The sequence below is a fragment of the Halichoerus grypus genome, chromosome 6, assembly GCF_964656455.1.
Source record: "Halichoerus grypus chromosome 6, mHalGry1.hap1.1, whole genome shotgun sequence".
Classification (NCBI taxonomy): domain Eukaryota; kingdom Metazoa; phylum Chordata; class Mammalia; order Carnivora; family Phocidae; genus Halichoerus; species Halichoerus grypus.
In genome coordinates this window covers 115352819-115378702 of record NC_135717.1, presented here as the reverse complement: position 1 = coordinate 115378702, position 25884 = coordinate 115352819, and the positions used below count along the sequence as shown (strand labels likewise).

The window sequence follows — 25884 nt, the reverse complement described above, 5'->3', positions numbered from 1 at the left end:
ATGACCTGAGCCAAAGGCAGACCCTTAAGGGACTGAGCCGCCCAGGTGCCCCTCAAAAGAAAAAAAAAATCTTAAAAAAAAAAATTCCCATTTTATAGATGAGGCTCCAAGAGAGTAATGATTTACCAAAGTACATAATTTGTGATTATATACGGCTGATAAGTGATGGAAACCAATTTTCCTAATTCCTCCCCTCTCTTCCTTGCCTCAAGCTCTGTCCTGGGTTTAGGAATCCAAGTGGGGATTTGGTATGGACAAGAGTTGGGCTTTGAAGGACTAGAATGTAGCAGGCGCTGAGGAGTGGGCTGAAGTGGGACCTCGGGCTGCCGAAGGAAGAAGGAGCTACAGGTGCGGTTGAGGGAACCTCTGGCCAGGCCTCCAAGGGAAGCCAGGCAGGCTGCCCTCTTCCCAGCTCTGGGGCAATGGCACTCATTACAAAGTCAGACTCGCCTACATTCTGGGAATTAACCCTCTTCCCCTTTCTGGCTATCCCACGTTTCAAAACCTTTAAGGGTTAAAGCGGCTTCCACGTGATTTTCCCATCACCCAGGTAACTTGGGTTGCTGCTTTGTGGGAGAAAACATGGGAAATAAATAAAAGTCCCAAACAATTTTTCAGTATGTGCACCTAGCCATGCACCCCCCCTTCACCCCCACCCTCAACAGGGAAGCACAACCCGTTGGGTAAAAGGTGCCCGGGGGAGGGGCTCTGCACGTTGGCAGGTGCGGGGGAGGGGCTGCCCAGAGAGGGAGAGAGAGAGAGAGAGAGAGGGAAGGAGAGGACCCAGTGGGCGGGGGCGGGGGGCGCCCCTTCCTTCAGTTCCCCTCTTGGGCTCTGGGTGCAGCAGGTTCGCGTCTGGCAGGTGCCCCAGAGGGTTGGGGGAGGAGGAAACAAGTGGCGTGTGGGGAAGCAGGCCGCGCACACCTGGCGCCCGGTGGAATGAAATCTTAATTAATTATTAAACTGAGTTCCCGCGGGAGGGAGCGGGGCCGTGGCGGCTGGGCGGGAATGGCAGGGTGGGGGCCGGGGGAGGGAGGAAGGGCGGAGGAGTGAGGAGTGGGCGCAGGGCGCCGGTTCAGCCCCGGGGGACCCCGGCGGGAAGGAAGCCGACCCTCCGTGCTCCGGATAGGGGCTAGTCGCCGAGAGACAGAGTGCGTTTCCCGGCGCGCCCGGGGACCCCTGGGTGAGGGCGGGCGGAGAACGCCGCAGGAGGCAGCAGGGGGGTGGAGGGAAGGGGCAGCGGGCGGGACGGCCCCCTCCCTCGGGGTCTTGATCCCAGAACAGAAGCCGCTTGTTTTCCCAGGACTGGGGGAGGGAGCGGCGGGAGAGAGGAGGGGGCGCGCGGAGGGAGGGGCGCTGCTCGGGCTCCCCCACCCCTACCCGGCTCCTCGGAAGGGGAGTGGGCCCCTGCGCGGGGCCCGGGAGGTGGAGGGGGAGGGGGCGCCCAGACAATAGGAGCTTGTGCCTTTAAGGCGGGGAGTCCGGGAGCCGGCGGGGAGGGGACTTCTGGATCCGGGGTAGAGGGCGGCTGCGCTGGCCAGCAAGGAGGGGGCGCGGGCCGGGCGGACTGCGGACGGCGGGAGGGACGGCCGGGACGCGCGGGCACGGAGCAGGACCGCGGGACGGCCGGCCGGCCGGCCGGAGCCCGCGGGGGCGGCGGGGCGGGGGCGCGGGGGAGGCGCGGAGCCCGGCCGGCAGGTGAGCCCGCGCGGAGAACGGTAGGGGGAGCGGCGGCGCTGGGGCGCTCGGGTCTCGGGGGGCGTGAAGACTCCCGCGCCGCTCCCGAGAGTTTTTGTTGTTGTTGTGGCGGGCACGGAATCGCGCGATGGGGAGGCTCGATAGTGTTTGGAGGGGAGCCTGAGGCCGTTGGGGCTGGAGAGAGAAATCAGGGAGGAGATGGGGGGCTCAAGGCTCCCACCCTTCACTCCCTTCCTCCACCCGAAGCGAGTGCCCAGCTTGCTGGGACCCGGGGGAAAGGCTTGTACTGGGGGAGGGGCTGGCTGAGGTTTTTGCAGCGGGGCTGTGGGGTGAGCCTCCGAGTTTGGGGTAGAGTGTGATTGTGTTTAGGGGAGGGGGCCAGCCTGGGAGGAGGGATGCCCTCTGCCTGCAAGAGTTCCCTCCACTTCCCTAGCCCCAGACCTTGGCAACGAAAAGGGTGGTGTCAGGGCCCGCTGCAGGGGGGAGCAGACTTGATTCTCAGCGGGGCCTGACTGGAAACCTAGACGTGGAAGCAGGCGGTGGGGACTCTCTTCCCATACCCTCCCCTATACCAGAACACCCCTGTGAGGTGGAAAAACCTGGGTGTGTGTGGGGGGGGTGTTGGGTGGTTGGGCGTGGAAGTGGGAGCCTTGTGCAGTCTTCAGGGAGACCAAGGATCGGGGGAAGGGAGGAGAAGGCAGTCCCGGACCTCCAGATACAGGCCCTGGGGGAGGCTCCTCTACATCTGGAAAGGCCTGGAATTGAGGCCCACTTCCCAGCATGGTGGGCGGTGCTGGCACTGAAGGGCCCTGCCTGGGCAGCGCCTTCTACCATGAACTTTCTGAAGTCGTTTTAAATCCCCTGGAGCCTCCTTCTGCCAAGGAGGGCAGGGGCAGGGACAGACCGAGGTGGCCAGGAAGAGGGTTTGGGAGAAGCAGTGGGCAGAGCTATCCTTGGGGCTGGGCCTTGGCCTGCCTCAGACTCTGGGTCTCCGGCTGGAGAATCAGGGTTGGGAGGGACTTGAGATCTGGGAGGCACTGGGCCTCCAACCGCCAAGCTGAATGGGTATGGCTCTGGCTGTGGGAGCCAGCGGTGCCTGGAGCAGCAGATCTGTGAGAGAGAGCAAGGGACCAGGACCCGGGGGAGGAGGAGGTCAGAGCCACAGACTCAGGAGCCTGTCGCTAGGGAAGAGGGAGGTGGTCTGTGGTTTATAGTGAGGCGTTGTTTCTGGACAGTGAGGTTTGGGGGACCATATAGGGAAGTTTTGTGGCTTTGAACAGTGCCCTCCCCTGTTCCTTGTCATACCGACCTAGTGAGGGGTGCCCGGAGTGCTGGGAGCCTGGGGAGTTCTCCAAGGTGGGCAATGCCTGGAGTGGAGCTCCAGATGGGATGGTTGCAGTTAGTTGGACAATTACACGGCTCTGAAGCTGTCCCCTCTGGGGGGTCCGAGTGTTCTGGGGACAGTCATGCATTCTCCTGGACAGTGTCTACCCCTTCCTCTGTGGGTATGAGCCAGATACTAGGATGTGCTTCCAGGAGGCTGGGAACACAGCCAGAAACAGGTCCTTTGGGAACAGAGGTCTGGCCCATTTGGGGGGTGCGTGTGGTAAATACAGGGCAGGGGACTGGCGAGTAGGAGGAGGCTGAATGAAGTAAAATGTCATGGTGGGGGTGGTGGGAAACCTGCTCACTCTGGGCTCTGTCTCCAGCGGCTCTGGGGACTGACAGCCGAGGACACAGGGACTGACAGAACCAGGTGTCTGACTGGCTGGGGAGATGTGTGTTCTTGCTTATGACTTGTCTTTCCATTTCTTGGACAGTGGCAGAGTTTTGGGTCCAAAATGGTGTAGGGTGGGGGAGAAGAACTCATTTATCGCGTGTGTACTATGTGACAGATACTGTTGGGTCCTTTCCTCACAGCTACTACTACTCCCATTTTACAGATGAAGAAACTGATGCAGGGAGGTAGTAACGTGTTCAGGGCTGTGGGCTAGCACATAATTACTCTCAGGTTTGAAGCCTGGTCTTGCTCCAAAGATCATGCTTCTAATGAAGTATTTTGAGGAGCCAGGCTTCCTTTGGTGACTTTTTCCAAATGCCAACCTGACCCAAAGTCTTGGATTTCTGATCTGTCCCTCCAGAGGGTGCTGTTGGTGGTGTGAAGGGGTTGAAGGGCATGCTGCTCTGTGGGGTATGGGAGAAGGGATGCTGAGAGAAGTGGGCTGAGGGTGAACTAGGGATGGGGGTTTCCAGCATGCAGAGAGGTTCCCAGTCTGCCTTCTCTTTTGTGGGCCTCTGGGTGTCTGCTTGAAGCTCCACATGTCTGCCGCCCGCCCCCCCCCCCCCCCCCCCCGTGTCCCCTAGTGAGTACAAATGTCAAGGCTGCTAGCTCTGAAGGTTTAAGTACAAGGAGCCCCAGGGTGCCCTGTGGGCATGGAGGAGGATGACAATGCTCTCATTGCTAGGAGGCATGCACATGCGGCTCCCTGAGGGTGTTGTCCTGGAGTCCTCCCCATCCTGGCTCAAGGCGCTACTCTCCAGGAGACCTGAGATTTGGGTCTGATTCAGTGGCCTGGGATCTCTGTAACTTGGGCCAGCCACATAAAGCTGCTATGCACCTTGTTTTCCTTTCTTTTTTTCTTTTTTTTTTTTCCCCTGTCAAATCTGTGCTCCAGGTGGCCACAGAAGCAGCTACACAGGGTTTTGGTGAAGATCAGATGGAATTAGGCCTGTGAGAGGACCTCGAAAAGTTTAAAGCACAGAGAAAGCATTATCTACTGAGCCCTTCTAGGAACATTTACTTAGACTCTACTAGGTGTGGCAGATAGGGCGGTGAGGAAAACGGGCCCAAATCCCTGCCTGCATGGAGCTGACATTCCAGTGAGGAGACACAATGAGCAAATAAGGAAAATATATAGAATGGCAGTTGCTGATAAGAGCTATGGAGAAAATTAAAGCATAAAGCTGGGAAGAGAGATAGGGAGCTCCAGGAAAGGGGGTTGCTATTTTAATAGAACGGTCAGAGAAAGACTCACTGATAAGGGGACATTTGAGCTGTGACCTGGAGGAGCTCTTGTAGCGGCAGAGGACAAGGCCCCGAGCACCACAGGCCCAGGCCGGCCTATGCACGGTGTGTTGGGGAACAGCAAGGAGGCTCATGGGACTGGAGTGCAGGGAGGAAGATGAAGAGTCACAGGATTATCACTATTTGTTTTTATTTCACATTCGCTGCTCAATGCAAATGCCCTTGAGCTTGCTTTTTTTTTTTTTGATTTTATTTATTTATTTATTTGAGAGAGAGAGAGTGCTGGGAGGGGGGAGAGGGGAGGGACAGAGTGGGAGGGAGAGGGAAAGGGAGAGAATCCCAAGCAGACTGTGCACTGAGGGTACAGCTGACATGGGGCTCGATCTCACCACCCTGAGATCATGACCTGAGCCGAAACCCAGAGTCAGACACTTAACCGACTGAGCCACCCAGACATCCCATCTTGAGCTTTCTGTCTTTTCAACGTATTTCTTTTTTTTTTTTTTTTAAGATTTTATTTATTTATTTGACAGAGAGAGAGACAGCAAGAGAGGGAACACAAGCAGGGGGAGTGGGAGAGGGAGAAGCAGGCTTCCCGCGGAGCGGGGAGCCCGATGCGGGGCTCGATCCCAGGACCCTGGGATCATGACCTGAGCCGAAGGCAGATGCTCAACGACTGAACCACCCAGGCGCCCCTCATTATATTTCTTGAGTCCTTACCCTGAGCTGGGCTGAGTACTTGGTGCTAGGGATAAAGTGCTGAGCAAAATAGTGATAATCCCTACCCTCACAAAGTTTATAGTCAGAGGGGTGGGGACACACATTGAACAAGGGGCAGTTTAGTTATAATTGTGGTAAGTACTATAGAGGAAACACACAGACGGTAAACGGGACGGAACGTAGTCTGGGTTGGAGAGCCGGGACATCTTCCCTGAGGAAGTTCCTTCTAAGCCGTGACCCAAGGAAGAAGTTGCATTTGGCCTGGTGAAGTGTGCGTGGCGTGAGTGTGATGGGGAATGATGTGGAAAGAGATTCCCTTTTGTATAGAGGTCACCGATTGGCAGCTCACAGGCTGAATTCATTCCATAGACGTGATTTACTTGGCTTGCAGTGTTGAAAAATGTGAATTACTTGCCAACATTTAAAAATCAGGAGCTGTCACATTACAATGTACATTTTTTTCAGCTTCTGTTGAAAATGAGCAGCTCAGGCTCTGCCGGGATGCCAGCGGCAGCTAGCTACTAGTGTGGGGTGCTGCGCGCCCCTGCCGTGCTGGGGGGGCACTCCGTAGTTCCTCCCACATCTGAGCCGGGGGAGCCTTTGCTCATTGACACAGGCACTTGAGTTTGTCACCGCCCACGAATCAGTGCTTTTAGGGAAGAGGTGAACGTATACGTGTACTGGCGGATCTGGGTTCGAATCTCGGTTCTCACAGCTCTATGGCTCCTTGATCTAGGGCCAGTTACCTCCCTCCCTCTGTCTCCTGTGTCCTGGCCTGTTGAAGGGGGACACCATCGTCCTCCTCCGGGATTTTATTTGAGTGAGATGTCGTCTGAAGGGCTTAGCTTGGCCGTGAACGTACTCAGTTTATGATAGCTACTGGTGGTGGTAGGGAGTGACGGTGGTGTTAATACCAACTCGTTCCTTTCTCCCAGCAGCATGTCGTGGTTTAGTGGCCTCCTGGTCCCCAAAGTGGATGAACGGAAAACAGCCTGGGGTGAGCGCAATGGGCAGAAGCGTCCCCGCCGTGGGACTCGGACCAGTGGCTTCTGCACGCCCCGCTATATGAGCTGCCTCCGGGACGCACAGCCCCCCAGCCCCACCCCTGCAGCTCCCCCTCGGTGCCCCTGGCAGGACGAGGCCTTCGTCCGGAGGGGTGGCCCAGGCAAGGGCCCGGAGCTGGGGCTGCGCGCGGTGGCCCTGGGCTTTGAGGACACGGAGGCGACGGCCGACGTGGCCCCTGACGTGACAGCCAGGCGTCGGCCGTCCTGCTGGCGGCGCCTGGCCCAGGTGTTCCAGTCGAAGCAGTTCCGCTCGGCCAAGCTGGAGCGCCTGTACCAGCGGTACTTCTTCCAGATGAACCAGAGCAGCCTGACGCTGCTCATGGCCGTGCTGGTGCTGCTGGCCGCCGTGCTGCTCGCCTTCCACGCAGCGCCCGCCCGCCCTCAGCCCGCCTACGTGGCCCTGCTGGCCGGCGCCGCCACGCTCTTCGTGGCGCTCATGGTGGTGTGCAACCGGCACAGCTTCCGCCAGGACTCCATGTGGGTGGTGAGCTACGTGGTGCTGGGCATCCTGGCAGCTGTGCAGGTGGGGGGTGCCCTGGCGGCCACCCCCCGCAGCCCCTCCGTGGGCCTCTGGTGCCCTGTGTTTTTTGTCTACATCACCTACACGCTCCTCCCCATCCGCATGCGCGCAGCGGTCTTCAGTGGCCTGGGCCTCTCCACCCTGCATTTGATCTTGGCCTGGCAACTCAACCGCGGCGACGCCTTCCTCTGGAAGCAGGTGGGTGGTCGGGGAGGTGGGCCTTGGGGCACCAGGCCAGGAATGAGAAGGGGTCTGGTGATCGAGGGTGGCAGGGGTGTGGGTCATGGGTGGGTGCTGGGGCCGGGGCTGTGTCCAAGGGGAGGGGCAAATGACGGGAGGCCAGGTTTCAGGGGTCGGCTGCATCTGGGATCTGGAGCTGAGGGCACTGCTGAGGGGAGGGAGGGCCCCCGGACCCAAGCCTGTGCTCTGCAGGCCCCAGTCTGCAGCTCTTTAGCCTGAGGCCCTTGAAGCAGCGTAGCCCGTAGACGTGAGGGAGCATTGGAGCTGTGAAGGTGATGTTCAGCCCCGGGGCCCGGGCAGGGCCGAGACGGCACTGTTGGCTACGGCAGGCCTTGGCATTTCTGGCCCCAAGTTGATACCTGAGACTCAGGCCCGGTGCCATCCCTGAAAAGCAGCTCCAGGTGGTGATCTGGAGGGATCAAGCAGGGTTTGGAGGGAGTGAGCAAGGGAGGAGTTGCTTCTCTCCTGGACCAAGGCCATCTCTGAGAGGACAGGGAGGGTGACGAGTGGGATCAGTTTTCTCCGGGGCTGGGTGTGGTTTGAGTGGAGTTGGACTGTAGAAAAGAGGGGCGTCAGGGTCGGATCTCTTCCCGCCGTCCTCCCACTGAGCACCAGGGCTCCGGCAGCCCTGCCTTGAGGTTCTCTGTCCATGCCAGCTACTGTATCCGGGTTCTGAGTGGTGTGTGGGGTGGGGCTTGACAGCACGATGTTGAGGGAGAAATCACGGCTTGGCTGTGGGCAGACCTGCTGGTCCAACGGGCTGAGTTCTTCTCTGTGAGATCTTAGACAACAAACCTCACTTCTCCCAGCCTTAATTTCCCAGTCTGTAAAACTGGGATAAAAATAGTATCTACCTCATGATGTTGCTGTTAGTGCCCCACCCTCTCCCAGAGTGGAGTAGAACCTGGGGGCAGGGAGGTGTGGGAGTGCTGTAGGGGATGGTACCCAGGGAAGGGCCTTCCTGGAAGTCGCTTTCAGAGAGACAAGAGCCTGTGGAGTCTGCCATCTTGGGTCATCCCCCTGACCAGGGAGCAGAGACCAGGACATCTTGCCTAGCTGATCCTTCAGGGCATAGCCCCCAACCAACGTATCTCATGATCCCTCTTTTGGCACCCTGATTTTGAGGGTGCTGTCCTCTGTCTTGCTCAAGTTTTGAGGGAGTCCCACCTCTGCCTTGCCTAGGGCTTGTGGCCTGTAGCCCACCCTAGCCCCACCCACAAAGAGGAAGTTGCCTGGGGCTCCCAGGGTGAGAAGCTGGGTGCTCTGGCATGATGCCCTTCTCCGCCCAGCTTGTGCTCTGGAACAGAATGTACCTTTTTAAAAGTAACTTTATAGCCCATTTGTTTGTGGAGCACGCACCCACAGGGCAGTCAGACCTCTTAAAGAGCCAGGGTCTTTCTGTCTCTGCTGGCCCCCCACTTCTCACCAGGGTAGCTGTCGCACTGGGCTTTGGAGTTGGACTACCCTCCTGGGGAAGGGGGAGTATGGAGGTGGTGCCTCCCCAGCCCCTCCCCTCCCCGCCTTCTCTCTGGCTGGCCAGGGGTGGGTGGGTGTCTCTTCTCTGCTCTTAGCTGGCATGGTGCCCAGAACCAGGCCCAGGGCCTGATTGGGGAGGCGCAGCCCCATGGAGGCCAGGACTGTGCCAGCCTCCTGCCTCCCCAGGGGCACCCAGCTGCAGCCTGACCCAGTAGGTCTCAGCAGGCACGTTCTTAGGGTGAGTGGGGAAAGTCACCCCTGCCCCTGTGCCCGTCCTCGGAGCCAGGGTCGCCATAACCCTTCTCTGAACTGAGAAGGATTGAGTCCCTGTGTCCAGTTGGCCTATGCGAGTCTGGATGGCTTGGGGCCGTGGCCTCCTTTCTAGGCTCCTTGCATAGCCCCTTTCCAGATCCAGCCCTGCTCACGCTCACGGGAAGGAGCCTTCCTTCTCCTCTGACCCACTCATTCAGACGCACTGAGCGGTTTCACCCAGTGGCCCCTCCTGGAGTCTCCTAGAGTGCCCTGGCATCCCTTTTTTCTCACAGTCAGATAGGGGTCTGCGTACAGATCTATTTCAGTCTCTCGTCCCCCTTCCCCTTCCCTCCCCCATGACTCACTTTTTCCTCTTGGGCTCCTGGGGCCAGGAAGGGAAGTTGCCTGGTTAACCCCCCCTCTCCTTCTCCCCCACTGGGGGCTATTCTTAGAAACCCCTAAGGGAGATAGTGTGCCCCCCTCTTCAGCCCTGCTGCTGGGAGGGGGGCCTTGTGAGCTGGACTGGGAAGGGAAGCTAGGAGGCCGTTCCTAGAGGGTCAGAGCGAGAAATGACTTGGGGGTTTGCTGAACCTACCCCTCCATTTCACCTAAGAAACATGAAAACTGAGGCCCCAGAGATTAAGTGACCTGCCCAAGTTTGCAGGACTAGTTCTGGTTCTGGGCAAAGCCCAGAATTCCTGGCTTCCAGTTAGTGCTCTTTCCCTCCCTTCTCCCCAAACCAGAAGCCTGCCCCAGCCAACTCTGGGGTGGAGCCACAGGTGCCAGGTTAACCCCTGAATTTCCAGAAACACTGAGGCCAGTTCTCCCTAGACTTGCTCTCCAGTGAGTGCTCTGGTGCTGAGGAGGGCTGGCCGTCCTCAGATCGGGGGCCTAGGGCATGCGGCCAGGCTGTGCCAAGAATTGGGAGTGCCGGGGCATGGTGGCAGCCCTTCCCAGGTGGAAGGGAAGGTCCCACGTTAGTAGAATTGAGGACTCCCAAGCCTGGTCTCTGAGGCTGGGCCGCAAGAGCTTGGGTGAGTGGAGTGTGTAGGAATCTTGGAAGTCTGGAATGTACCGTGCAGTAGGGTTTGGACACAGGCTTTGGATTCTGACTGTCCTGGGTTCAAGTCCCACACCAGCCACTATTAGCTGTGTGATTTGGGACACGTTACTTAGCGTCTCTGTGCTGGAACGTCTTACCTTTAAAATGAGATGCTGTTATCTGTTTCATAGGGTTAGGAGAAATCCGTTACTGTATATGAGGTAGCTATAGAAGTCAGGAATATTAAATAGGCAGCCAACAAATTAGCCAACTAATAATAATAATAGTAGTAGTAGTAATTATTATATCAAGTTATGTCAGAGCAGGGAGGGACCTTAGAAATCTTCTTGTTGTCCCTCTCCAGGTTCTAGGTGAGCATACAGAGGCCCAGAGAGATGAGGTGACTTGTCCTGGGCATTCATAGGAGGATATAGAGCTCAAGTCTCCTGGGTGTTGTCCTGTGAGGAGATCCACATGCAGAAGGAGCAGCATTTGTTTTTTGTTTGGGCTGACTGTGGGGCAGGAAATCGTAGTGTGCTGGGCACAGGCCCCATGACCCACCTGGCCCTGGTTGGCGCTTCTGCTCCCAGGAGTTGTGAAGAGGTCCCATTTCTAGCTGTGGAGTGATCCGGGCAGGGGGCCGGAGTCCTGTGGGAGAAGGGGGAGATGTGTTACAGGGGTTGGGACAGCTCGGGGACAGACAGGGCACAGGATCCTGGCTTCCTCCCCGAGGGAATGCATGCACAGAGAGCCTAGCAAGTTGCACCTGCGCGGGGTGGGGGTGGGGGGGGTCACGCGTCTGCCGCTGCCGCCCTCTTGCAGCTGGGTGCCAGCATGTTGCTGTTCGTCTGCACCAATGTCATCGGCATCTGCACGCACTACCCGGCTGAGGTGTCTCAGCGCCAGGCCTTCCAGGAGACCCGTGGTTACATCCAGGCCCGGCTGCACCTGCAGCATGAGAATCGGCAGCAGGTGGGGCTGCTCTCCCTGTCCAAGGCCTTTCCCGTCCTCACCCCCAAAGAACCCGCAGACTGGGTCCGCTGCCTTGTACCACTCCATGGAATAAGTGTGGATGGTCCCCCCGATCGTGCATCACACAGGCTGTGTGACGCTGGGGGTCCTGTCTTGTCCCAGGGTGGGAGAGGGCAGCTGGGAGCACAAGCGAGGGGTTGCACGGGCATGTATCTGCTGTCGGCTCTCATGGGGGAGGTCCAGAAGGGAAGCTCAGGTCTCCAGAGGGCTCTGGGAGGGCCCTGGGGTGGTGGAGGCATCAGGAGGGATCGCAGCGTGAGGCCGAGAAGGTAGTGGTGCCCCGTTGAAACCGCTGGTCTAGGAACGGCTGCTGCTGTCCGTGTTGCCCCAGCATGTTGCCATGGAGATGAAAGAAGATATCAACACAAAGAAAGAGGACATGATGTTCCACAAGATCTACATCCAGAAGCATGACAATGTCAGGTAGGGGGGGAGGGGGAGGAGCCCGGGAGGGATGGGGGACCGGGGAGTCTTTGAGCGCCACGTGGTCCTTCCGTCTTCTGCCCTTGTCCGCAGCATCCTGTTTGCAGACATTGAAGGCTTCACCAGCCTGGCATCCCAGTGCACCGCGCAGGAGCTGGTCATGACCCTGAACGAGCTCTTTGCCCGGTTTGACAAGCTGGCTGCGGTGAGGGGGCTGGGGCTGGGGGTGGCGAGAGCATAGCCTTACTGGGGCGGCCTGGCACGGTGGGGACAGGTGGTGACTCAGTGAGGGTGCTGGGCGGGCAAGAGAGTGAGAGCGACTCTCCCCAACTCTCCCCTTTAGGAAAATCACTGCCTGAGGATCAAGATCTTAGGGGACTGTTACTACTGTGTGTCGGGGCTGCCGGAGGCCCGGGCAGATCATGCCCACTGCTGTGTGGAGATGGGCGTGGACATGATCGAGGCCATCTCGTAAGCAGTGCCCCTCCCAGGCCTTCTGGAACCGAGGGTGCCCCCGCCGACTCTACCCTTTGGCGTGTCCTCAGGACTTTTTCTCACTTGTGGCTATTTCTCTGTCTTGGAGGCCCATCACCGGGGAGGGGAATGCATATTTCTTGAGCCTGTGCGGCCGAGACCCCAGCCAGCCGGGCAGGGCGTTTGGGCTGGTGCGAACGCTAGCTGAGCTGGCCTGAGGGGAGAACAGGGACTCCCCCCTTTCTGGCTCAGTTCCACAGGATGCTGCAGGGCCACAGCCGGGGAGCACAGCCCGCAAACATTTGTCCCTGAGACCCTGGCAGCCTTTTGCCCACGTCCAGCCAAGGGCTGTGCTCCTGTGCCCCGCGTCTGGGTCTGTCCCTGTCTGTTTGGCTCCGAGGGGAGTGAAGGGCCTGAGCTCTGGGCTGGGAGTGGGGAGGACTGTGCCAGGAGCTGAACCGGAGCCGCCTCCTCCCAGGCTGGTGCGTGAGGTGACCGGCGTGAACGTGAACATGCGCGTGGGCATCCACAGCGGGCGTGTGCACTGTGGCGTCCTTGGCCTGCGGAAGTGGCAGTTCGACGTGTGGTCCAATGACGTGACACTGGCCAACCACATGGAGGCGGGGGGCCGGGCCGGGTGAGTGTGGGGTCCAGGTGGTGAGGGACGGGAATGAGGCGGGCAAGCCCAGGCCTCACCCTCCTGTTCCCTCCCAGCCGGATCCATATCACCCGGGCCACGCTGCAGTACCTGAACGGGGACTACGAGGTGGAGCCAGGCCGCGGCGGTGAGCGTAACGCCTACCTCAAGGAGCAGCACATCGAGACCTTCCTCATCCTGGGAGCCAGCCAGAAACGGGTCAGGCCGGGGTGGGGTGTGGGGGGGGGAGGCAGGCAGGGAGGAGGGCAAATGTGGGGAGCAGACAGACTTCTTCTCTGGGCCCCTTTTCTGATCCTGCACCCGGCTGCCCGCACAGAAAGAGGAGAAGGCCATGCTGGCCAAGCTGCAGCGGACGCGGGCCAACTCCATGGAAGGGCTGATGCCACGTTGGGTGCCCGACCGTGCCTTCTCCCGGACCAAGGACTCCAAGGCTTTCCGCCAGATGGTGAGGGGCCCGCAGCGCTAGCACCTGAGGCCTCATTTTCCTGACACTCTGTGCCCCCCTTCTTTCTTCTTCCTTTCTTGTTGTGGCTCCTGCATCTCCACATATGACTTCTGGTATTGGGAGCAGGAGGGATGACTTCATACCAGGGGTCGCGAGCCCCGCAAAGTACATGGGGGGGACCCCTCAGCACGCTGTTGGGGAGGGGGAAGGGATGATGGAGGTGAGGGTGGTCTGCCCTTCACCTCACCGGCACGCTTTGTCCCTTTCTCCAGGGCATTGATGACTCCAGCAAAGACAAGTAAGTCAGGTGATTGAGGAGGGAGGAAGAGGAGGGGAGAAGGCACTTGCACCCTGGGACAGGGCTGCGGGGAGCCGAGGCCCCCTCTTTCCTGGACCTTAGGTGTGTCATGGGGGAGCAGGGGCCGCACCCCCGCTCACTCTATTCTTGGGTGCTGCCCATGCCCTTCCCTTCTCATTGCCTCTCATGTGGCACTGCTCATGCCCCTGGTGAAGCCATGTCCCCTGCCCTCAGCCGGGGTGCCCAAGATGCCCTGAACCCCGAGGACGAGGTAGATGAGTTCCTGGGCCGTGCCATCGATGCCCGCAGCATCGATCAGCTACGGAAGGACCACGTGCGCCGCTTCCTGCTCACCTTCCAGAGAGAGGATCTTGAAAAGAAGGTTTGGGGGATTTGAGGGCAGAGGGACGAGGGCCAGGCGAGGAGGGGAGGTCCAGGCAGGGAAGGCTGAGCACAACTGAGGGAACAGGAGAGGTTATTTTGGGAATGGGGGGAGAGGGGCGACCACAGGGCACTGGGGGGATTCCTATCAACTGGGCCACTGCTTCCCCTCCTTGAGGCCCCTGGGAGTGCCCTGCCTCCCCCAGGGCAGAGCCGGCACCCAGCTCAGCCTCCTCTCCCTCAGTACTCACGGAAGGTGGACCCCCGCTTCGGAGCCTACGTGGCCTGTGCACTGTTGGTCTTCTGCTTCATCTGCTTTATCCAGCTCCTCGTCTTCCCACAGTGAGAGCCCTGTCCCTCCTCACTCTGCTTCTCTTCCCTCCACCACTTCCCAGAACCTTCCTAAACACCCATGCAAGCTCACGGTCCCTGGAGCCCGCACCCTGCCCATCTGGAGAGTGGGACAAGGATGCCCAGCTATTCCAGAGTAACATTTTTCCTGGCCCTCTTCTGCCCCAGTTCGACACTGATGCTTGGAATCTATGCCAGTATCTTCCTGCTGTTGCTGATCACCGTGCTGACCTGTGCCGTGCCCTCCTGTGGCTCTGTACGTCGGGGGTTCTTCCAGGGCTGGTCGGGGAGGGCTGGCTGGGCTGGGCTGGTGAGGCATGTGGGGACAGGGAGGAGAAGGCCAGGCCTCCCCGCCGCCTCCCCCACCCCCGGGCCCCATCCCTGGTTGGCCTTACCCCTTGGCTGACGTGGTCTCTAACTCCCGGTCTCTGGCCTGTCCACAGCTCTTCCCCAAGGCCCTGCGACGTCTTTCCCGCAGCATTGTCCGCTCTCGGGCACACAGCACTGTGGTTGGCATCTTTTCAGTCTTGCTTGTGTTCACCTCTGCCATCGCCAACATGGTAAAGGTCCAGTGGGGATTCTTCTTCCCTTCATCTGTGCCAAGCACTGCTCTGGGCCCTGGGGGTAGGCAGAGGAAGGAGACCCATTTCCTGCCCTCCGAGAGCTCGTTATCCCAAAGGAGGGGATGAGGTTAACTCCAGTCCCCCTTTCTCCTTGCTCTCTGTACCTCCTGTCACCCTCAGTGAGAACTTTGACCTCGAGGGTAGAAGGCACGGGGGCATGGCCCTTGTAAGCGCTCCCCTCCGCGGTACCCTGATATGTCTCCCCCCACTTCTGCAGTTCACCTGTGACCACACCCCCATACGGACCTGCGCAGCCCGGATGCTGAATGTAACACCCGCTGACATCACTGCCTGCCACCTGCAGCAGCTCAATTACTCCCTGGGCCTGGAGGCTCCCCTCTGTGAGGGCACCGCACCCACTTGCAGCTTCCCTGAGGTGTCCAAGCCGTGCTCAGGCGGGATGGGGGGGCGGTCCCGATCAGTACTCGTTGTTGACTCCTCTGTGTCCGGCCTGGCGCTGGGCACCGGGGGCCCAGGTCTCACCAGCGTCCCTCTGCCGCAGAAGCAGCCAGGGGCCCCAGTGTGCTGGGGGGCGGGGGCGGAGGCTGGAGGAGCTTTGGGTTTGAGGTTGTGGAGGGGAGTGCTCTTCCTGCATGGGGTCGGGGGTGCCGTGGCTTCATCCAACACCACCTCTGCCATCGCCCCCCAGTACTTCGTTGGGAACATGCTGCTGAGTCTCTTGGCCAGCTCTGTCTTCCTGCACATCAGTAGCATCGGGAAGTTGGCCATGATCTTTGTCCTGGGGCTCATCTATTTGGTGCTGCTTCTGCTGGGCCCCCCAGCCACCATCTTTGACAACTATGACCTGCTGCTTGGTGTCCATGGCTTGTGAGTTTATCCTCAGCCCCTTTCATCCCCTAGGAGCTTCCTGACCCTGCTGGTCACTGTGAGTCTCTCTGGTGCCCAGGCCTCTTGTGCCCTTGGAATGCTACCACTCACCCCTCACCTGTGGCAGGGGAGGAGCTCCCAGCATATGACTTCACAGTCACCCCAAGGAAACCCTAGTCCTGGGAAGTCCCTGTGTCTTTAGGCCAGACATTTAAAAAAATTCCCTCTCTCATTTGCATGGTTCCTTCGTACGCATTCTCTTAACCACCTGTAGGTCACACAGCTGCTTTGTGGCAGAGCCCTGGCTGGGAACCAAGACGTCTGACTCCTGCTTAGGGGCTTTGGCGGGGTTACCACACTGGCTTTTCCTCTGCAAACCCCACCCCTTGTGATATGGGGCCATAGCTTGGTGTGGTGGTAGGAAAAGCCTCTGGAGTCCACTTGGGTTTGAATCCCGCTCTACTGCTCATTAGCTGTGTGACCTTGGGCGGGTGAGTTAACGTCTCTGAGCCTCAGTTTCCTCATCTGTAAAATGGCAGTGGCTCCTGTATCATAGGTGATTGTAAAGATTGTGGTAACTGACATTTGTCGAAGCCTTCCTGCCCACCGGGTGCCGCGCTAGGCCTCTTGTGCGTGTTACTTAGATCTCGTCCCTCTTTTACTGATGACGAGACAGGCCTAGACTTAAGCAACTTGTACCGGGTCACAGGACAGGTAAGTTGAGGAGCCAGGAGTGGAAGCTTCTCTTAACCTCTGCTCTTAACGAGTTCGTGTAAGCAAAGGCCCTGTGCCTGATTTTGTGCTCTGTGCTCAGGAAATGCAGTTTCTGCCTCCCCTTCCCTCTGCCCCCACCCAGCAAGCCAAGAAGAGCCAATGACTTTGTTTCTTGTATCTCCTTGCCAGGGCTGCTTCCAATGAGACTTTCGATGGGCTGGACTGGTGAGTGAGGGCTCTGGGGCGGGGCAGGGTAGGGCTGCCCGGTGCCTCTTCCAGACACCGAGCTTGCCTCTGCCTACCCTCAGCCCAGCTGCGGGGCGGGTGGCGCTCAAGTACATGACCCCCGTGATCCTGCTGGTGTTCGCACTGGCGCTGTATCTGCACGCCCAGCAGGTGGAATCGACGGCGCGGCTGGACTTCCTCTGGAAGCTGCAGGTGACCGAGCACGGGCCTCTGGGGCAGGGGGAGGGTCCTGGGGACGGAACCTGGGCCAAGCCAGAAATGCGTCTTGCTAGCTGGCCGAGGCTCGGGCCGCCCAAGCCCACTCTGGCTCCAAGCCTTCTCTGCGCCCACCCCCTAACCCCTGCTTCATCCTGTCCGTGCCCTTCACCCCTTTGCTTGTTCTTTAGGTCTCATCTGGCCATGCCTTTCTTCTTCCCTGTGATTCCCTCTGATGCCCGTCTCCAGGCATCGGCCGCTCTACCCACCCCTTTGAATGTTGGGCAATGGGTGATGGGTGTGGTGTCCACAGGCAACAGGGGAGAAGGAGGAGATGGAGGAACTCCAGGCTTACAACCGAAGGCTGCTGCACAACATTCTGCCCAAGGACGTGGCCGCCCACTTCCTGGCCCGGGAGCGCCGCAACGACGAGCTCTACTACCAGTCGTGCGAGTGCGTGGCCGTCATGTTCGCGTCCATCGCCAACTTCTCCGAGTTCTACGTGGAGCTGGAGGCCAACAATGAGGGCGTTGAGTGCCTGCGGCTGCTCAACGAGATCATCGCCGACTTCGATGAGGTGCTTGTCTGGTGGCGGTTGCTGGCCGAGCAGCTGGGGGGGCTAGGGGAGTGGGGAGAACTTCGGATGGGAAGGCCGGGGTTGGAGGGGTAGCTGGATTGGGCGGGGAGGGAGGGTTGATGGGACCCAGAGACGTCGGGGTAGGAGTAAGGGTAGGTACAGCAGAGGCGAGGACACGGACCCACCAGGGTGTCCGAGGCAGCAAGGAGCTCGGCCTCAGTGGGGCAGGGTCGTCACTGCTGGGGAGCAAAGGACATGAGGCTCTGTGGAGGGGACAGGATAGGTACCAGGTGGATGGTACTGAATAAGAAAGCAGTGGTCTGTGGACGGAACCCCATGTGAGCCCAAGGAAGCAAGATGGGGCCCTGAATAGAGAAAATGGAAGCAAGCATGAGGAAGTATCCTGAACGTCCAGGTCAGGAATGGGCCATTTACTGTTTTGGAGCCAAGTCACTTCTTCACTCTGGCACTCAGTTTCCCGAAAAGTGACGGTTAGAATAACTGGTGGCTAATATCCCTTCTGTGGTTCCGGATTCTGCGAGGGAGCTTTTGAAGCGGAGCTGAAGCTCTACGCGTTAAGTCCTGGCTTGGGGTTCTGATGACTGCCTGACGAAGGAGGCCTGTGTTCTGGCTCCTCGGTCCCGCCTTGAGAACAGCAGCTGGAAGGCGGGGGCACACTCACTCGAAGGAGGGGAGCTGTTGAAACAGGGAAGGGGGAAGAGGCCGAGGCAGGGCAGGAGTGAGCATCGGGCAGGGTGCGTGCGTTTGGCCTCTCTGCCTTGACAGTCAGGTCTCCCCGTGCTGGCCAGATCATCAGCGAGGAGCGCTTCCGGCAGCTGGAGAAGATCAAGACGATTGGTAGCACCTACATGGCGGCCTCAGGCCTGAACGCCAGCACCTATGATCAGGCGGGCCGCTCCCACATCACCGCCCTGGCCGACTATGCCATGCGGCTCATGGAGCAGATGAAACACATCAATGAGCACTCCTTCAACAATTTCCAGATGAAGATTGGTGAGATGGCCTGGTTGCCTGGGAGCTTTTCCCAGGGCTGTTCCTGGGTGAGGCCAAGGAAGCAGGCTAGGGACGGCGTCACAGATGCTCCATCAGGAATCCTTTGGGATGTCCTTTTCTCCCACCTCCTGTCTTGTCTCACATTTAGAACAGAGATCATTTATTGGGGGTCTACTGTGTGCTAGGCCCTGTCCTAGGCATTTTAGTCTTCACGTTGTCATCCCCTTTTACAGATAGAGACTGACTCTCAGATTAAAATAACTTGGCCACGGCCAAACAGCTAGTAGATGGCTGCACTGGGGTTCAAACCCAGGTTTATTTACACTCCAGTCCCCGTGTCCTTATCTATGGCCAGTCTAAGAGGCACCTCAGAGATGAGCTGGGCGCTGGTGGGCGGGAGGAGCGGTTAGCAGCGTGGGTTCTGGAGTCACTCTGGTTTGAACTCGGGCTGTGCCACTTACTGGCTTATTTAGCACGTTGCCCAACTCCTCTCAGCTCCCCAAGGCTATCTGTAAAATGGGCATGATACCTACCGTTGAGGGCTGTTGAGGGGATGAAGTAATGGAATGCAGAATGCTTCCCGGAGGGCTTGGCGCAGAGCGAGCTTTCAGTGGATTTAGCTACTGTTATGGCAGTGGCTGTCTTAACTCAGGGGAGCGCCTCAGGACATGCCCAGATCTGCCATTTTTTACAACCAGGACACTTGTCCCTTTGTCACTTTCTTCTCTGGGTCCTTCTAAAGGTTCCAGGAGGCGGGATGACTCCCTGGGCTGACCCTGGAATGTCCATTAGTCTCAGTTTTTTGCTGCTGTCCCCATCTCAGGGCTGAACATGGGCCCAGTCGTGGCAGGCGTCATTGGGGCTCGGAAGCCGCAGTATGACATCTGGGGGAACACAGTGAATGTCTCTAGCCGTATGGACAGCACGGGGGTCCCTGACCGAATCCAGGTGAGGGGGATGTGGGCAGAGGCTGGGAAGGGTATGGGTCCAGAGGGCTTCTGCAGGTCCCTCTCTGAGGTCAGCTAGGACAGGGGTAGGGTGGCAGTGTTCTGTGGTTGGGGGTGGGTGCGGTTTGGGGTGGGGTTAGCATGATTAGAGAACCCCGGGACCCCTACAAATGCAGCAGGAAGGATCCCAGGCTAAATGGGTTCCCTTCCCATCCCCCAGGTGACCACGGACTTGTACCAGGTTCTAGCTGCCAAAGGCTACCAGCTGGAGTGTCGAGGGGTGGTCAAGGTGAAGGGCAAGGGGGAGATGACCACCTACTTCCTCAACGGGGGCCCCCCCAGTTAACAGGGCCCAGCTACAAATTCAGCTGTCAGGACCAAGGTGGGCATCTGAGTGGACTCTGGGCTCGCTCAGTGGAGCCGTGGCAGGGGGCACGAAGCCTCCAGACCCTGCTGACCACAGAAGGGAGCACACCAGCAGGGTGTGCTTGGACCATGCTCGTCTGCCCTCAGGCTGGTGAACAAGGGATACCAAGAGGATTATGCAAGTGACTTCTACTTTTCTAACTGGGATAGGGCTGTTGCCTCTTTGTTCCAGCTTTTGGGAGCTGGGGGGGCCGGGGAGGGGAGGGGGGCATCAGCAGAGGCGGAAGGAGCCCTCCTGTCTGAGGGATTAAAATGGCAGCTTGCCATGCCTACCCTTTCCCTGTCTGTCTGGGCAACAGACTCAGGGCTGGGCCCTTCCTTTCCCTCTTTTTCCTGGGAATATTTTGTACACAGACTGGGGCAGGCCTGAGGAGTGCCTATTCCGTGCCTGCCTCTGCAGTGCCTGCGTCCCCAGCCCTGGCCTCGGGTACCCCAGCCCGGTCAGCTCTCCCTCCTAGGCACAGGGCAGAGGAGGGAGATGCCCTGGGGACCCAGCTCTGTCCATGTTTCAGGGGAATGTTTCCATTTGCCAAATCCTAGTCCCATGATCTGTCCCCAAAGGGGAACAAAGGGACTTTTGACAGCTCAGATTTAGCCCCAGTTCCTGCACAGCTCCAGGGAAAGGGGCATCTGGCCTCATTGGTACTGTGAAAATGCCCAGCCAGAGAGCAAGCGTGTGTGTGCGGATGTCAGACCAGGAGTTGAAAGTTCACGGGCAGGTGCCAAAGAGAGCGGGCCAGCCAGGGAGCGGGGTGGTACCAGACTCGATCTGAGGGCCCCACTGGGGTCATGATCAAGTAACTCTGCCTCCCCGCCCCCCCCCGTGCTCTCTGTCTGTCTGCTGGCAAGGGGACACAGAGCATCTCTACCCATTCTGTTGCCAAATAGAAAAGGGTCAGGACATGGAGGAGGATGACCCTGATCTCAAACCCGTCCTCCCAAGTCTTTGGCCCTGGGGAGGGCCTGTGTGTCTGTGTAATGTGTGTGCATGTCGGCCTTTGTGTGTGTAGCTGTTTGCCAGGTCTGTGTGTGTCCTTGTCCTCCTCCTCAGCTCTCTACCCGGGGTTGCCTCTCTCCTGTGGGCCTCTGTCTTCCGGGAATAAGGAAGGGTTTCTGATTTCAAGGGATGGAGAGAGATGCCTAGGTTGCACAGGAGTGGCATGGGGTGTGGTAGCAAGAAGAAGGTGGCCCTGGGGAGAGGAGTCCTTTTTGTGCCAAATCCCTAAGTGCCATTTGGGGGCCACGTGTGCAGCATGACTGTCTCCCTGCCAGGGGCAGGGACCCAAGCGCCTGCTTGAGCCTCAGTGCTCCATGCACTTGACCTGTCTGGGGTTTGGTGGGCAGAGGCTCAGGAATTTCCTGGGTTCCCCAGCTGGTGGTATACTTTGGGACCGAGGTAGCATGGGATCTCTCTGAGGACCCAGATTCTGGTACTAGGGAATGGGGCAAGGGAACCTGAAACTTGGCGTTCCACAGCCTTCAGTCTCAGTCTAGCATGTTCCAGGCTCCCCAGTCCCCATGAAGCCTGCATGGGCTAGGAGGAGGGTTGGAAGGTTGGACTCTAGATTCCCTTCCTATCTCTGCCTTCCTTTTACTCCTTTCCTTGCAACCTCCTTGCCTCAGGCCTGAGTTAGTTGGTGCCTTGGTTTCTCTGTCTGTACCTATTTAAGCCAGAGGCATTAGCCTGAATTTTGCTTGAACATCATTTTGTCTTGGAGGTGATGAGAGAGACAGAGGAGGGTCCCAGAGTTGCTGGGTTTGGGGAATGGAAGGGATAGGTGGTACTCTTGCCCTTCCTCGTGCCCTTTCTGACTCAAGCTCCTTGCAGAGGCCTGGTTTCTGGCTCATATTGCCTCCCCTGGGGGATCTTCATGCATCAACCAAATGGGCCATCGGGCACTTCATTAGCCATGGCAGGAGGAGGGGAAAAGACTAGTTGGTCCAGACAGAAAATCAACTTCCTTTCCCCAGCCATATCCCTGGATAGGAAGGGACTGCTTGGAGCCCTGGGTTGGGGGTTGAGGGTGTAAGGAGACCAGAGTGGGAAGACCTCAGTCTTCGGTGACTTGACTTTGCTTCTTGCCAAGTGGGAGGGGCCTGTCCACACCGACTCCCCATACCACAGTGCCAGCCATGCCCTTCTCCTGGGCTACCATCGCCCCCTTTCTCACCAGGTGATGGGGGAGTCAGTGGATGGGAGGCCCATGGACTTTGGTTTTATAATGTAACCACTGTGGGGGGGGGGAGGGTTGTGTATCATGTATTTCAGTGAAATATTTAATATATTTAAATATCAATAAAATCAAATTCTTTGTAAAATTCCTAGCTCTCTGAAGATGTTCTGGGCCCTGGGTTGGGTCAGAAGTGGCAGAGCTGGGTATAGGAGGCAGCCTCCTGCTGGAGGGCTCTGAGCCTCTTTCCTCTGTGGTTAGAGGGCTTCTTCTGGTTTTCTCACTGCCAAGGTGAAGCTGCAGTCTTCAGAGAGCATGACTACTCTAGACCCTTCAGCATCATGAGAACCAGTGTGTGTCTTCCCAGACTTGTTACTCTGACACCTGCCATTCATGAGGTCAAGACCCCCTTGGTGGTCTTTTCTGTACCCTGGCCCCTCCCAAACCAAACACCAAATTCTGGCCCCCATACATCTGATTTCACAGGAATTTGGGCTTTGGAATAATTTCCCTCTGCTTCACTTCCAGCGCACACAAGTGACTTCTAGTCCAATCTGTTTACTCTGCTTTTGCGATCCCCTCCTCTCATTAGTCAGTCAGTGGAACCAGGACACCTTCTCCCACTTTCTCTTTCTTTGCCCTGTTTCCACGGTCCATCTTGCTCTTCTGCAAACACATCCTGCTCAATACAGACTGAAGTTTCTGTCACTGAGAACAGAGTGATCCATGAACCTGGAAAAGAGAGAGAGGGTCTCAGATTCGGCCAGGCCAGGCTGGTGTATATGTGGTGGTGTCCTTAAACATCTCCCAAGACTGCCTCAGGGCAGAGAGGGCAGGGGCAGTAATGAGGAAGTATGGCTACTGCCAGTGAATAGTGGTTGGAGGGTGGGAGGCAGCAATGAAGGGAGCAGAAACATCCCTGGACTCCCCTAGGAAAGCTATAGACACTTGTCTTGTGCTTGCCCCAGAAGTCATAGCCACAAGGCAAAACACAAAGATAGAAACAAAGCTTTAACTCCTTGGAATGCCAGATTCTGGGGCCAGCTATCCCTGGTAAGACCCCAACTTTGTCTTCTATTCCCTAACTGAGAAGAGATGAAACAGTCTCTAAGGATTTAAGTGGAGGGAGTTCTTCCCTTAGTCTCCTCACCCTCACCCATCCCAGCCTAACCTGGTCATTGGGCTTCTGATGAGGCAGTGGCGGGGGCTTCGGATCCATGGCATGGTTTCCTCTGGGCGCACTCCTGGATCATGGGACCGCCAGAAGCTGAAGTTCTGAGCATCAGTCAAGGGGACTCTGAAGACCTGATTGGGGACTTGAATGGTTGGGGAGGGCAGGTTATCCAGTATCTTCAAGTTCTTTCTCCCTTTTGTGCCTCACGGCAGCACAAACCCAACCTAGCAACTGGGCCCGACCGTGTACTGAGAAGTCCTGGGAATCTGGCCACCACACCCAGCTTCACTTCCGGATTCCAGCATCTCACACCCTTCATGGTCAGTTGAATCAGTCATGGTTCTTCCTGCTGCTACTAAGCCCATTTCCAAGAGAGCTTTCCCCAAGTGCTAAGATGGTGGAAAAACAGGTGGTCAACCCACTCGGGAAATGTGCAAGATGGGTCTACTCTACTGGCTTCCCCTACCCCCATCCCCCAGGCTTAATCATCCTCTTTCCCTTCCCCCTTCTCTGAAAAAATTCCTTCCTTTTCTCATTCCAGGTAATTCTCTGAAACTAAGCAATGATACCACCTCATATTTAGATACTGCTAATAGATTCATTTATCAAGTGCCTATCATGTTCTAAATGTATTAGGTGTTCTTAAGATTTTGAAATAGTATCAGACTTACCTAGTTTTTTTGGTGTTTTTATCCTTGATGTGGATAAATCTAATTAAACCATTGTATAAAATTTGTATATTCTTTAAACTTAGATTTATAGCCTAATATTCTGGCTATATAGTCTTTATAATCATTACTTAAAAAAATCTGTAATATACCATTGAGTAGATGGTACATTTTTGACTTAGTTGTCTCCCTATTGATTGATTATAAGCTCTTAAAAAGAATTTGCTATTAGGAATAACTCTTAGATACTCTACCCATGTCTTTTTAAATTTCTGAAAGTACCTTAGTTTTTTAAATTAAACTTTAATTTTGAGATAATTATGGATTCACACATAGTTGTAAGAAATGATTCACATAGATCCTGTGTACGCTTTACCCAATTTCCCCCAATAGGGAAAGGGAGCTGCCCCCCCATTTTTAAAAGATTTTATTTATTTATTTGACAGAGCACAAGTAAGGGGAGCGGCAGGCAGAGGGAGAGGGAGAAGCAAGGCTTCCCACTGAGTGGGGAGCCCGATGCGGGACTCCATCCCAGGACTCCGGGATCGGGACCTGAGCGGAAGGCAGACGCTTAACGCACTGAGCCCCCCAGGCGCCCCAGACGGGAGCAGAAACATCCCTGGACTCCCCTAGGAAAGCTATAGACACTTGTCTTGTGCTTGCCCCAGAAGTCATAGCCACAAGGCGAAACACAAAGATTGCTCCCCCAATGCCCTCCTAGCCCCTCATGGTGTTCATTTCTATAATTTTGTCATTTAAGAATGTTATATAAATGGCATCATACAGTATGTGATCTTTTGGGGACTGGCTTTCTTTGCATAGCATAACTCCCTGAAGATTCCTAGAAGTTCTCGCATGTATCAGTAGTGATGCTTTTTTAAATGTACATTTTCTCTAACTTTCACAACAATGTTAGAGTATGATTCCCATTTTCAGATGGTTCAGAGAGGTTGAGTGGTTAAAGGAACTTCCCCAAGGTCACACAATTTGTTTGGAGTTTAAACTCAGTTCAGATTCCAAAGCCAGTGCTTGGTCTACCACTCCTCACAGGCATAGCACCTAATATACAAAGTACTGTCCTAAATTGTCGCATTTTGTTGTGATCCTCACAATTCTGTAAGGTTGGTAGAGCAGGCATTTTCTTTTCTTTTTTTTTTTTAAAGATTTTATTTATTTATTTGACAGAGTGAGAGACAGCGAGAGAGGGAACACAAGCAGTGGGGGAGTGGGAGAGGGAGAAGCAGGCTTCCTGCCCAGCAGGGAGCCCGATGCCGGGCTCGATCCCAGGACCTTGGGATCATGACCTGAGCCGAAGGCAGACGCTTAACGACTGAGCCACCCAGGCGCCCCTCTTTTCTTTTTCTTAATGAGAAAGCAGATTAATAGAAGATATATGGCTACCCAAAGTAAGACACTTAAAAGAGGCAGAACTAGGACTCCAATACGGAGCTTCTGCTTCCAAGTCTGATTCAATTTGTTTTATCTTGCTCACTCCACCATTCAAGTCTACTTTCACCCTCCTTTTCTCAGTTTCCCTTCTTGGCTGTTTTTTTCCCCCTGCCCTATAACCATGCCCCATCACAGCCCAACCATTCTTTACAAACTCAGGCATATCTATTCTGTCCCTAGCATGGTGCCCACCCCAGGATACTTTCATGTCTTTTTTTTTTTTTAAAGATTTTATTTATTTGAGAGAGACAGAGAGAGAGAGCACAAGCAGGGGGAACAGCAGAGGGAGAGGGAGAAGCAGGCTTCCCACTGAGCTGGGAGCCAGACCGGGGCTCGATCCCAGGAGCCCCAGATCATGACCTGAGCCAAAGGCAGAAGCTTAACTGACTGAGCCACCCAGATTCAATACTTACATGTCTTTAACAACACCTTCTTTACAGCTTCGTGGTACCTTTTGTGGCTATTCTGGTGCACAGAATAATTCCCATCTTCTGGGATAATAGGGGGAAGCCTAGTGGGCACCAGTTCCTTCTGGTCTGAAACAAGAGCAGACTTGTTAAAAAAAAAAAAAAAAAGAGCAGACTTGTTATGAGTACTTAGCAAATAGGGCTATCTGACTTTCTGAGTCTCTAGTCTCCATGCCAACCAGGCACATGGCAGGGATCTCTCCTCGCCACTCAAATCTGATCTTAGGATCTCAGATGTCAAATTACAATGCCTGTGTCAGGAGAGAGGGAGGGAGAACCCAGTGAT

The 25884-nt window shown here is 56.6% G+C and overlaps 2 protein-coding genes and 1 long non-coding RNA gene across 7 annotated transcripts in view; 1 reads left to right on the top strand and 2 right to left on the bottom strand.

Annotated features, from left to right (window-relative positions):
* The first annotated feature begins 1642 nt into the window (after window positions 1-1642).
* On the top strand, window positions 1643-21988 carry ADCY6 (adenylate cyclase 6). 5 transcript variants are annotated; one of them, XM_036121154.2, is made up of 22 exons: window positions 1644-1698; window positions 6382-7225; window positions 10860-11009; window positions 11371-11492; window positions 11586-11697; window positions 11836-11963; window positions 12445-12603; window positions 12681-12822; window positions 12941-13069; window positions 13342-13367; window positions 13602-13749; window positions 13993-14090; window positions 14268-14355; window positions 14543-14659; window positions 14940-15098; window positions 15372-15550; window positions 16454-16489; window positions 16573-16702; window positions 17019-17282; window positions 18092-18296; window positions 19120-19244; window positions 19464-21988. In XM_036121154.2, exons 2-22 carry the CDS (start codon window positions 6383-6385, stop codon window positions 19587-19589), a joined length of 3486 nt encoding a protein of 1161 aa, XP_035977047.1. In that variant the 5' UTR covers window positions 1644-1698; window position 6382; the 3' UTR covers window positions 19590-21988. The 5 variants fall into 5 exon arrangements, 2 of the variants coding, with proteins under 2 accessions (XP_035977047.1, XP_035977057.1); XR_013449179.1 differs by lacking the exon at window positions 19464-21988 and having other exon boundaries at window positions 1643-1698; window positions 18069-18296; XR_013449180.1 differs by lacking the exons at window positions 19120-19244; window positions 19464-21988 and having other exon boundaries at window positions 1643-1698; window positions 16955-17282; window positions 18092-18228.
* LOC144382368 (uncharacterized) lies at window positions 10416-11349 on the bottom strand. Its single transcript, XR_013449182.1, has 3 exons — window positions 10804-11349; window positions 10599-10685; window positions 10416-10495 (listed from the first exon to the last, which is right to left on the bottom strand). It is a non-coding gene; the product is annotated as an uncharacterized LOC144382368 (long non-coding RNA).
* Window positions 21989-22382: 394 nt separating the features above from the next.
* The window catches only part of SPMIP11 (sperm microtubule inner protein 11), a 33260-nt gene continuing 29758 nt past the window's right edge, over window positions 22383-25884 (bottom strand). The window contains exons 3-5 of the mRNA XM_078074170.1: window positions 25545-25667; window positions 23012-23156; window positions 22383-22572 (exon numbers count right to left, since the gene is read on the bottom strand). Coding sequence (XP_077930296.1) covers window positions 22524-22572; window positions 23012-23156; window positions 25545-25667 — 317 coding nt within the window. The 3' untranslated portion in view covers window positions 22383-22523. The remainder of the gene's footprint in view (window positions 22573-23011; window positions 23157-25544; window positions 25668-25884) is intronic.